Source organism: Neovison vison, chromosome 2 (assembly GCF_020171115.1).
Source record: "Neovison vison isolate M4711 chromosome 2, ASM_NN_V1, whole genome shotgun sequence".
Taxonomy (NCBI): domain Eukaryota; kingdom Metazoa; phylum Chordata; class Mammalia; order Carnivora; family Mustelidae; genus Neogale; species Neogale vison.
Window position 1 is genome coordinate 103,636,114 of NC_058092.1, and position 12,643 is coordinate 103,648,756.

General features: G+C 43.4%; 1 protein-coding gene across 1 annotated transcript; it reads right to left on the bottom strand.

The window, feature by feature from the left end:
* Positions 1–1,075: 1,075 nt before the first annotated feature.
* ADAM30 (ADAM metallopeptidase domain 30) lies at positions 1,076–3,280 on the bottom strand. Its single transcript, XM_044236495.1, has one exon. The coding sequence runs from the start codon at positions 3,278–3,280 to the stop codon at positions 1,076–1,078; it is 2,205 nt and encodes a 734-aa protein (XP_044092430.1).
* Between the last annotated feature and the right edge of the window lie 9,363 nt (positions 3,281–12,643).

Consider the following 12,643-nt stretch of genomic DNA (forward strand, 5'->3'; position numbering starts at 1 on the left):
CCTGTAACTTCTTCAATTAGAAGAACAGTGTGGCTGAGAAAAGGACAGGTGGGGGAGGAGGGTGAGGATAGTGAGCCTTCAATGGTGCCTGGGGAGGGGAGAGCATGGCGGGCGGGGTGGGGGGGCGGTCGGTGGGGGATGAGACAGCAGTGGGAAGGCATGGCCTAGAGCAAGACCGCAAACCCTTGGGCTGTCGCAGGTCTAGGAAGGATGAGGTCCTCCCTGGACACGAGAGGGGAGCATTGATTCCGCCCACACTCAGCACCATGAAAAGGGGCAAGAGTATTTGGAGGAAGACATGGGAGGCCATGGTGGAAGGCTTTCCTCTCCCTCCTCTGCTCTACTTAAGGGTGTGGCAAACCTAGGGCCACATGTCCCCTCAGCACACAGTCACAAAAGACCAGATCCTCCCAGCAAAAGCCCAAAGCATGGAACTTTGTTACAAGTCTTATCCTCAGGATGCTGCCACGCTTTGTCATCATTTATAGACTGGGGTGGAATGCAATGTCCTTCACCCTATTGAGATTGCCCCAAACCACACACCTGCAGAGCTGGAGGGACCCATAACATGAATTACCCGTGTGACACCCCTTATAAAGGATGGCTTTCTTTTTATAAAAGCGGTCGTCCACATTTATCAGTCAGCAGGCGCCCAAGCCCAGAGTTCTCACTGATCACTTGAGGGAGGCAGAGAGACAGACAGACAATCACTTTGTGTGCTGCGATTCTGAGCCACGGGACTCAACTGTGAAAACCCATGCAATTCTGCAAAGCAATATCCCCTTGAGTGTTCAGAAAAGCCATTGTGCCATGTTTTTCAGGATATCCCAAACTTGATCACAAATGAAGGAGCAAGGGAATGCTAAAAAAAGCAAAAGGCACTTATTTGTTTCCCAAACAAGAATATCATTTATTTGCCGATGGAAGCTTGAAGGAAAATTACATGAAAAAAGAACTGGAGGAACAAAAGTGCTGTTAGGCTAAATGAGAAGCTTTTTGATTACAGCTCTGTGTTATTAAATGGCTGTGGATCGCCTACCTACTTGTTTGGGTTCTTGACATTTTTTGCCTTGGATTATTTATTTTGAAAGTTAATCGGTGTTGCTTCTCTCTCTGCAGGGGTTATATACTGTTCTATCAATCTCCTGAAAAACACAGCGATCACTGAGATGATTAAGAAAATAAGGCGCATTAACATAATGGACACCACCTGCACTGGGGCAGGCATATCCTCTTTCAGCTGTCTCGCCGGCCCGCTGTCAATGCTGCCTCCATACCCTACCTCCTCGCAGAATGGAGGCGCCCAACCATAGGTGCAATGGCAGTTTCTCTTATTGTTGCAAACGCCTCGGAGGTTGCACTTCGAAGGTGGACAGTCAAATTTCAAGGTGGAGGTACGCACACAAGTTCTGTTAACACAGATACGGTCAAAACCACAGGGGGTACCATCATTTATGACACCGATGTCAGATATTCCTGTGGGCTCCAAGGATTCGTGGAAACCTACCCCCCAGCACATGAGATTTTCTGCTCGCAGATGAGTAGAGATGAGGGCCCTATGCACTGGCATATCAGGGACGCTCTTGACATTTATACACTGTAGCCTGCCGCACAGTGCATTTTCCTTGGTACAGGCTTTGTACCTACGGTAACCTCTGAAACCACAGTTCCCATATTGGTCACCCATTAAATTCACTGCCTGATAGCACTGCTCAGGAGCTTCCCTGGCATCAGATCCAAAAATATTTTGGCACTGCGTATATCTGGAATTGCACCTCCTTTTGAAACAAAGGGAGTTACGCTTGCAAAGGGTTCCATCATGCTTATAAGTATCATTTGGGCAGAAATTTGAGATTCCACTGCAGTACTCTGCAAGGTCACATTCATTATCTTCCTTTCGACACATGTACCCAAGCGGACGAAAGCGACAGTTATGACAGCAAAGCCCGGTGTTACAATCGGCACCTTGCACGAATTTACAGTCTGGTTGGCAACACCTGTCATTTTTACAGTCCTCTCTTGAACCACAATCACATTCTTCAGTGCCTTCCACAATTTTATTTCCACATCTCTCCACCACATAACCAAGTCCCGGGATATTATTTAGACATTCTGCTCCTGCTTGTACGTGATCAAAATATTCGCTATAACTACAATTACTAAACCCACTACTCCCAGTGCCCATGATACAAGTGCGCTTACCTCTACACTGACAATACAGCGTATCATGTTTCATTCCCACCCCATGACCCAGTTCGTGAGCAGACAGTCTGCTGGCTTCAAGAATATTTGCGTTTGTAAAACTACTTACTGATCCACTATATTGGTCCTTACACACACCTCCAATATACGCCCATCCAAGCGAATGAGTAAAAGTATGTGTAGTATACAAATGTGCCCAATCTGCTGAAATCTGCTTAGAAAGGTTTGCTGTACGGTATTTTAAAAACGCGTTTAGAAGTTCTTGTGAGCTCATTTGGTGAATATTTAATCTGTCGTTCTCTGTCCATATTTCAATACCTTGTAGAATTATCCTCATATTGAGATCTTTAAAGAAGGTGTCCATAATCCCAGTCAAAAGAACGGCATCCTGTATGACTCGAGTAACATTGGCATTTGAAAACAAATATCTCTTGTAATCAAAGACTAGGGCTATTTCCATGTACTTCGGATGGAGAGAGGATCTGGGAGAATCCCTAAGCCTCGCCATATTCTCCGTCAGAGCCATCTTCTCTTCTAGGTCATCATTAGTTAAGCCACAGGTCTGATTCTGAAATTTGCCGTCTGTCTTCAGGAGATACATGACATGTTCAAAGCTGGAGGAGGCCGGGAGGGGCTCGATTTGGTAACGTTCCTCGTCAATTCTCAATATGCCTCGGAGACTCCCTGTGCATGTACTTAAAGTAGCTTCTGAATCCTGAGTTCCTTCAACCAGGCCTATGTAGTTACAGTCCCTGGGTATGTAAGGGTGATCCTCCAGGAGTTTCCCTTGTTTTGTGAAGGAGAAAACCTTTAGATTTCGGGGCAGTAGAAACCTCTTGGGCCAGAGGTGGAGGACATACTTCTTGCCTTTGACCTGCAGGAGGTAGGACACTTGCTGGACGGCACCCTGCGGGCCTCCCCGGAGGCTCAGCTTCTTGGGAATGATGATTTCATACGACTCAAACCCCCATTCAGGGTGAAAAATTAAACCCTCGCCAAGAGCGTCTAAGAGAAGCGCCACCAGGACGATTAGGGGGAGTAAATGGCTTTTGGGGAATAAGGTCCATCCTGACCTCATGGCCGGAACGGGTGGCCCCAGCGAGTCAATCCCAGCAACTGGCCTGTGAGTCAGGTTCCAGGGGTGGCTGCTAGGGGCGCGGGAGTGCAAAGTGCCAAGTTCCCAAAGCAGGGTACGCAGGAACCCCCCGCCCCCAGCCTCCCAAGGCTCGGTCTGGCTGACATTCCCTGAATGAATCTAGTTCGTTTCCGGGGCGGTGCCGTTGGGCGGTGCCGTTGCACGCACGAGGGAGAACCGAGGGAAAAGTGCTTGGCTCCTCTGGAGAATAAAACAGGAAAGAGGGGTTTTTGGCGCGAGGGATGGAGAAGGGCGGTGAGCAGCTTGGAGAAAAGGGAAGGACTAGAGAAAAAGGAAGAACAAAAGACATCTTGTCGGAGGATTACCGCATCCTGTGCTGTTTCATCTGTTTCTGCACTCCCTAGGACACACCTCGTGTTTTCCATCGGTGGGAATCATCTAGACGTTTCCTAAGCACTGCGGGCCCCGCACTGTCACACCATTCCCAGCTTTCAGCTAGACTCGCGTAGCCTCGGGGGCCGCGGCAGAGCGAAGGGTCTAATCCCTCCCCTACCTGGGGCAGAGCCGGCCTTCTAGCAAGAGAAAGTTTCCAGCTCATTTTCTCCCGTGGCTCTTTCTGCTCTTTGTCCTTGGATGCCAGGGACTAGAGGGATTTGGGGCCTGTGTGCAGCGTGGGGGTGGGGGGTGGGGTAGGGAATGTAGGCATAGAAAAACACTTGTGAGAGCAGAACCCCTGGAGTTCTCGGAGAAAGGCAAATTGGTGGTTATGTTTGTAGTATGAGTGGTGGGTGAAGGAGGAGACTGCGAAGGGCCACGGATTAAAATGATTTTAAAACGACTGACAATAGCAGATTTTGATGAGGGTGTAGAACGAGAACAACTCTGACACATTTCTGGAGGGAATTGAATAGGCTAAAACCACGTTAGAAAACTGTTTAGCAGCATCTCATATAGTTGAAAATATGCAGGTTCCACTCCCAGATACATGCCCTACAGAAATGTGTGCATGGATTTACCAGGATACATGGAAACTGCAATATTCTCCAAATTGGAAACAATTCAAATTTCCATCAACAGTAACTGCAGCAACGGGAGATGACAGGGAAAAGTTATTTATATGCACGACATGAATGAATATTACCAAGAAAAACAAATAAATGTAAAGATTAAAATCAGACAAAATTGAACTTTAGTTTTAGGGATACATGCATTGCTGGCAAAATGAATCAAGGAAATAATTACTCAAACAGTGAGGAAAAGCTGTCGCCTTACTTCTAGGGTGAGCAGAAGGGGCTATACATACATGGGTGGATGAGGGAGGGGAAGGGTGTGGTTCAGGAAGCTTCTAGTACTCTGGGGGTGTTGGTAGTGTATGTCTTGACCACTTGGGTTTGCTGTACATATGCCAATCCTAAAAATTCATGCTTATTTCTGTGTAGGTTATATTTCACAGTGAAAAAAAATTTTTAAAGATTTTATTTATTTATTTGACAGACAGAGATCACAAGTAGACAGAGAGGCAGGCAGAAAGAGAGGAAGGGAAGCAGGGTCCCTGCCAAGCAGAGAGCCCAATGTGGGGCTCGATCACCGGCCCTGGGATCATGACCTGAGCCGAAGGCAGAGGCTTTAAACACACTGAGTCAACCAGGGGCTCCCCCCAAAACGTTTTAATAACCTAAAAATTTGTGTCTGTTTTCTGAGATGAGAAAATATGCTTTCATTAATCTTTAGGCTGACAAATTAGTTTGGAGTCATAAAGATATTGTCGAAGGGATGATGCTGGTAGATTAAATATGACTACTATTTTTTTAACTTACATCATAAAATTTTATAGCACCATTGTATTGTCCATATATATACATATATATATATAATTTTTTTAAAGAATAGCTCCACTGGGTGTGGTACAAAAATTATGAATGTTACGCTGAAAAAATAAAAAAATTAAAAAATTAAAAAGAAAAAGAATAGCTCCAGGTTTTTGAGAGAGCCATCATTCATTCATTCATTCATTCATTATGTCTCTTTTGGAAAAGAAAAGTTTTATAGATTAAAAGTTTCTGACTAGTTAATATTAAGATAAAACTAAGCACAACACAGAGCAATGTTTATTTCTCTGCAAAAATTACCTTCTGTATCAGTCTGGGTTCAGTCAGGAGAAAGAATCCATATCATAGTTGAAGAGGGAAATGAGAATTATCAGTTTGAACAGGGAATTGGAGGAATGAGAGATTTGCTGGTAAACTGTAAAGAGAATCCTAAAGACTATTGGAATTGTGGCTAGAATACTTAATACAGCAAATATGCAATGATATAATAAGATATGGTATAAACCTGAGAGGTGAAAGAGGCCAGCCAGGAAGAGCTAGCCTCCTCCTAGTGCTGAGATCAGATCTTGTGAGATGCCACAGCCTTGGACACTGAATGGCAGAGAAGTCGGTGAGGTAGCACTCTGGTGGATCTTGCCATAAATCCAAAGTCTAAGGTACTGGGTCTCGTCTAAGGTGTCTCACTAGGGCACTGGGGAAAGCTGTTTAAATACATTCCACTACAAAGCACCCCCGCCCCTGCATCCCCCCTCCCCCCAATCGGCATAGAAACTGCCAGGTGTTGCTGACGCGGAGTCCCTGGAACCGGGAAAGAAAACTTCTTACTCCTACAAAATCTCTCCAGCGCCCTCTACTGATAAAGCTTAACATAGCGCCATTTGGCAAAGCAAACATACTTAAAGGTCCCATATCCGTTTTTCCAGAGCAGGTGGAAGGGGTGATTTCAGAAGTAGGAAACAATGACCTGATCACCAACACAGTCTGCTCTGAGGAATTCGATCTGTCAGTCAGGAGAGGCATGATTACAGAATTCTAGTTAGCGCTCTCTTGGCTCTCATACGGATATCTGAGGCTGGGATGAAGAATAACTATGTGCCTTCAGGATGACGCTTCTCGAGGCACAGAAGGAATTCCCGAACACATTTTTTTTTTTTTACAGTGTTCGTCATTAGGTCAACAGAGGCCCCTAAACCCACAGCTTCCAACATCCTGGTTTTTCCTGACTGACATGGGTCAGAAGTCTCCTGTATCCAACATCCAGAATGCATGTAATTTCTTTACCCATCTTGTTGGAGTCAATAATCACTAACAGGAAGATTCTGTTCAAAACAAAACAAAACAACTCTCTCTTGTTCTCTTTAATGGCAACAGTTTCTTTTAAAAAATATTTTACTTATTTATTTGACAGAGATCACAAGTTGGCAGAGAGGCAGGCAGAGAGGAGGCTCCCTGCAGAGGAGGGGTTCAATCCCAGGACCCTGGGATCATGACCTAAGCCGAAGGCAGAGGCTTTAACCTACTGAGCTACCCAGGTGCCCCATGGCAACAGTTTCTAATAGTTTATATTTCTTCTTGGACTTTTAAAGAAGTGACCTTTAAGCAATGACTTTCCATTTTTCCTGGCCAGGGCTAGGACTTCCAGAACAAATTGGACAGAATGTGTGAGAGCTGGCATCTGCAGCATACTTAACTTCAAAGGAAACAAATTTGTAAGTTCGTCATTAAAACTTGAGTTGCTTTCCACAGTAGATGCTGAAAAAGCATTTGACAAAGTATAGCATCTTTTCCTGATCAAAACTCTTCAAAGTGTAGGGATAGAGGGTACATACTTCAATATCATCAAAGCCGTCTATGAAAAACCCACCACGAATATCATTCTCAATGGGGAAAAACTGAGAGCTTTTCTGCTAAGGGAGGGAACATGGCAGGGATGTCCATTATCACCACTGCTATTCAACATAGTACTAGAAGTCCTAGCCTCAGCAATCAGACAACAAAAAGAAATTAAAGACATCCAAATCGGCAAAGAAGTCAAACTATCATTTTTTGAAGATGGTATGATACTATATGTGTGGAAAACCCAAAAGACTCCACTCCAAATCTGCTAGAACTTGTACAGAAATTCAGTAAAGTGTCAGGATATAAAATCAATGCACAGAAATCAGTTACACTTCTTTACACCAACAACAAGACAGAAGAAAGACAAATTAAACAGTCAATCCCATTTACAATTGCACCCAAAACCATAAGATACCTAGGAATAAACCTAACCAAAGAGGCAATGAATCTATGCTCAGATAACCATAAAGTACTCATGAAAGAAATTGAGGAAGACACAAAGAAATGGAAAAATGTTCCATGCTCCTGGATTGGAAGAGCAAATATTGTGAAAATGTCTATGCTACCTAAAGCAATCTACAAATTTGATGCAATCCCTATCAAAATACCATCAATTTCTTTCAAAGAAATGGAACAATTTCTTTCAAAGAAATGGAACAAATAATCCTAAAATTTATATGGAACCAGAAGAGACCTCGAATAGCCCAAGGAATGTTGAAAAAGAAAGCCAAAGTTGGTGGCATCACAATTCCCAGACTTCAAGCTCTATTACAATGCTGTCATCATCAAGACAATATGGTACTGGGGCACCTGGATGGCTCAGTGGGTTAAGCCTCTGCCTTCAACTTGGGTCATGATGTCAGGGTTCTGGGATCGAGCCCCACATCAGGCTCTGCTCAGCAAGGATCCTGCTCCCCTCTCTCTCTCTCTGCCTGCCTCCCCACTTGTGATCTCTCTGTCAAATAAATAAGTAAAATCTTTGGAAAAAAAAAAAGACAGTATGGTACAGGCACAAAAACAGACACACAGATCAATGGAACAGAATAGAGAGAGAGCCCAGAAATAGACCCTCAACTCCATGGTCAACTAATCTTTGACAAAGCAAGAAGGTATGTGCTATGAAGTGTGTAAATGTGGTGATTCACAGACCTGAACCCTTGGGGCTAATAATATATTATATGTTAATTTTTAAAAAAGTGAGTTGCTTTCCATATGTTTTAACAATTAGCATTTCAAAAACAGTGGTACTAGGGAGGCCTGGGTGGCTCAGTCAGTTAAGCATCTGCCTTCTGCTCAGGTCACAATCTCAGGGTCCTGGGATCCAGCCTAGGGATCGGGTTCTCTGATTAGTAGGGAGCCTGCTTCCCTCTTTCCATCCCCACTCCCCTGCTCATGCTCTCTCTCTCTTTCAAATAAATAAAATCTTTAAAAATAAAAGACAAAATCTAAAAAAAAAATTAGTAGTACTATTTGATAAGTATTTTGTGCTCTTTCTAATTATCTTCTAACTTACATTTGTATCAATAACTGATTTATAAGTTTAAAAATTCTTTGTACACATAGACTGCTGGTAACATTTTTATTCCGATTCTAATTTGATAGTGCTAGGTTCAGAGATTCCTGTCTATATAATACTGATTTTTTGAAACTCTGAGATTTTAGCTTGGTTTCATCTATGTGCGTTTTTGTGAATGTTCCAGGTATTCTTAAATTCCTGGGCACTCACTGTCACAGTCGGTGCTCTGTGTATAACAGGGTGTAAAAATAGGATTCTTTCTGGGCTGGAGTTTCAGCACAGACCTCTGCTGCTGTCTGTGGGTCAGAGGCCACCAGGACCACCCCTGCTCGTCAGACAAAGATGGAGTACTCGCTGCTCTTTGCTGCAGGAAAAAAACTGCGCACAGGGGGCAATGTGGGTATGTGGAAGTGGGTGTTAGGCAGGGCTCAGCTGGCACGTGTGTTCGGTGAAATGGAGATGCGTTCAAAGACTTGAGTATCTTAGTGAATTTTATCCAGGTGGCAGGTGTGATTGGATATGTTTATGATTTTTATCCAGCAGGTGGGAAGAATAGAAACAGAGTTAAAGCTGTAATTGTTCAGGAGTCCGTGGCCATTCAAGTTGTCTGGAGTGGGTATATTCGTTAATATTTGCAGGTAGTAATTTTTAAAGATTATTGGTGTGTGTGTTTGCTGTTATAAATGTGATCTTCTCTTCAAATACATCCCCCAAATAGTTTTTATTTATAACAGATGTTTGTGCATGAATTAATTTGACATCATTTGAATTACTGAATTCCTAATGGTTAAGTGTTTCAGTAAGTTTCCTTGGGTTGTCTTATTTACCTCAGATGTGGACAGCCTCTCTCCCTCCTTTCCAATTCTTATATGCAACGCCCTATAATAACCACAGTAACACAGATTCTGATATCACATGATTGGTGATTGGTGTCCATCCTCTGCCGGGTCCATGTTCTTAAATCTTTTCTAGGAGTACAGTGAAAGTGGACATGGAGGAGAGAAAGTGGAGAAAAATAGAGAAAGAGGAGACAGAGAGCCAGGAGCTGGGTCCCTACAGGCTGACCCAAAGTTTCTGTAATGGGCATACAAAGCAAGGGATAATTTGAAGTGAGGTTCTTGCAAATTCCAGACGGTGTACAGAACCTAGACTCAAACCCAAAGATATTTGTACTGAAGCAGACAGGTGCCACCAGGTAGCACCAAAACACAGCCAGGACCCAGCCAGAGATGGGTTATCCAGCAGTCCTCCAGAACTCCTAGCTAGCTAGCCAACAGATGGCTCACCTCACTCACATAATTAAGTTTGTCATTATGCAATCCCACATTTTACACAATGGCGATGAAAATATATTTCTTTCATGGATTAGCTATAATGACGTTTTTAAGAATAAAATAATCCCCACAAACCAAATTTATGAAATCAAGTAACTGGGAAAGGGAAGAGCGAGGAATAGAAGGAGAGAGAATGGAACAAGAGGGAAATACAGGAGGAGTCTTGGCTATATGTGTATCATTGTTAAACACCTGAAACAAATATGATAACAACATTTTATGGTGTAAAAATATATATAACTTTTATATTGGGTATATATACATTTCTGTCAGTTATTATATATGTGTTTTACCGAAGTCCAATTTACCTAAGTAAAATGCACGAAGTCCTAAGTGTATTTTATACAAAACTGTACATATGTATATATTTATGCAACTACCACCCAGGCCAAGATATTTTCAGACTCCAGAAAGATTTTTCTTGCCCTCTTCTCAGTCAAGACCCTTCTTCCAGAAGAGTACCCAGTATTCCGATCCCTGTTGGCCTCTGGTTTATTTTTCTTAAACGTATATAATGGAATCCTACAGAATGTATGTTTTTGTGTCTGGCTTAATTTGTTTGACCTTATGTCAATGACAGTTCTTCATACGGTTGCCTGTTTTTGTTTTCATTTCTGTGTAGTATTCCATTGAGAGGATGTACCATAATCTGTCCCTTCTACCGCTGATGATTATCTTCATTTTGAGTGCTCAAAGCCCAAGTGGTGAAGAAACACACTAGGAGACGGGGAAAAGAAGTTGAGTAGGGATTATCGATCCCTAGTTCCTTTTACTTTGTGTGTCCTGCTTTGACACATCAATGGCAGACTGCCCATAGAACTTTCTTAGAAATGTGCTAGCTGTAGGGAGAATATTCTGGATAAGGCTATGTTCGCACCCGCAGGTCCACTCTCTCTTCCCTTCTCTACCAAGCTCTCCACTGCAGGAGGCTGACACGTACCAGCGGATCAAATTCCACAGGCTCCTGTATTTCCAGACTTCCACTGCTTCAGCAGTGTGTCTGGGTAGAAGCTGGGTGGGGAACGAGATCAGAGTTCTCATTCCCTGGCTCCCACCTTGTGGAGGGTCCTGGGGCTCCCTGCACTCCCTGACAGAAGTCACAGCTCTTATGTGAGTGCTATGAATTGTGTAAGACTGATGATTCACAGACCCGCACCCTTAAAGCAAATAATGCATTATATGTTAATTTTTTTTGAAAAAGTCACAGCTTTTCTTGAGGTCACTTGCTCTACAGGTCTCTTTCCAGGTTCTGATAACCTCTCCCGGCTTCATATCTTTGGACCCAGTAGTCATAGCTCTGCTGTGCTAGCCAGCACTTTCTACATTGTCTCTTAGAGTTCCCCTCCACCTCACCCGTGCACACTTCCTAAGTAGTCATTTTGTAAGTAAGTCTTTCTCAAAGTATCCCAACTGGAGTTTTGCCCACACTTGGCAGGTAGGACTTGACTACTGTAAATGCTTTTGTTGTGTTTCGCTAAGCTATAAGTCAAAAGAAGAGTTGTATTTTCTGTTTCACACACACACACCCCTATGCCTCCTCACCTACTCACACATTTTACACACACTCTATCTTCAGGGCTTTTGCAAACACTGTCAGGCATGTGAGGAGATGGAGCCGACCACACGCAGAGCTGGCCCAGAGCAGTGTTCACCGGGAGAGCTTGCAGAAGCAGAAGCAGTAAGCAAGCTCAGTTCCTCCACTGCCCATCACATCTTGGACTGTGTGTGGGCATTAAGGGTGGTTGCTGTGTTCCTTGTATTCTGAAAGGTGTACTCGGCCCCCTCTCCTTGGTCTGTGAGGCTTTTGAGCTGCACAACTGAGGGAAGCACCCATCCCTTCCCTGACCTGTGGCCTGGTGTCCAAGTTTCCTGTTCAAGCCATGAGATGTGGCAGCCCTTGGTCTTCTGGCCCTGGTCTCCCTCCTTGGATTTCATGGTTGGGAGAGGCCTGGATCTTTCCGCCACAGTCAAGGGCTAGGTTTGTAGGCTTGCAATTACAGGGGTAGGATGTGGTGAGTGAGCTAGTGGCCTGCAGCTCAGATCCATGAAAGCAGGTTTCTGGCAAGTGTTTGTTCCTAAATTGTCTGAGGAGGCAAGTCCAGCTCTGAGAGGCCAGCCTCCAGACGACCAGATTTGGCTGGTCATTCCTTAGCTCTCAAATTCATTTTCCTTTTACACCATTACAGAACTGAAGGTGAAGGCTTAACTGTGTGTTATATGAGATTATAATGTTCTCTGGATAACCAACATGGGCTGTCAGTTGTGTTAAGATGTATTTGTGCAGATCCTGAATAATGCTTCTCCAACTATTTAACCGAAGCGTTTCCAGTCTTTTAAACAAGTATGTCTATTGTTTATAATTACATATGTGGGATTCAGAAGTTTCTGAAGAGCTAACAGAATATGGAAATAAGCTCAATGCTAAAATTGATACAAGACCGCTAATTCCATAAATATCACCAATGTCAAGTATCTGTGTTGAAATGTCTCCCTGATTGACTTATACAAGGAAATGTATAAAGGAACTTGGTAGTATATTTATAGGCAAAATATTATTTTAGAATTGTACATATTAAGTGCTATACAAAATCTACTTTGAGGAACAATGTGGTTTAGGTAACAGCATCATCAGTATTATTAGTTTGACTATGTTTTTAAATTCTGGCTTTAGCAGACACTCTCCATCTCCACTGGCAGGCACTCTGTCCTAAGCAAGTGTCTTATTTGTCACCAACTAGTACACAGAAAAGTGACTCAGTCTTGTGATGCTTCCTGTTTGACAGAAATTTTTTCCGCAAAAGCATTTCTTTACAATCTGGCTGGGGAA

Bases quoted from the DNA above. Each gene is read 5' to 3' on its own strand.
- ADAM30 (XM_044236495.1), bottom strand. From the start codon at position 3,280: ATGAGGTCAGGATGGACCTTATTCCCCAAAAGCCATTTACTCCCCCTA.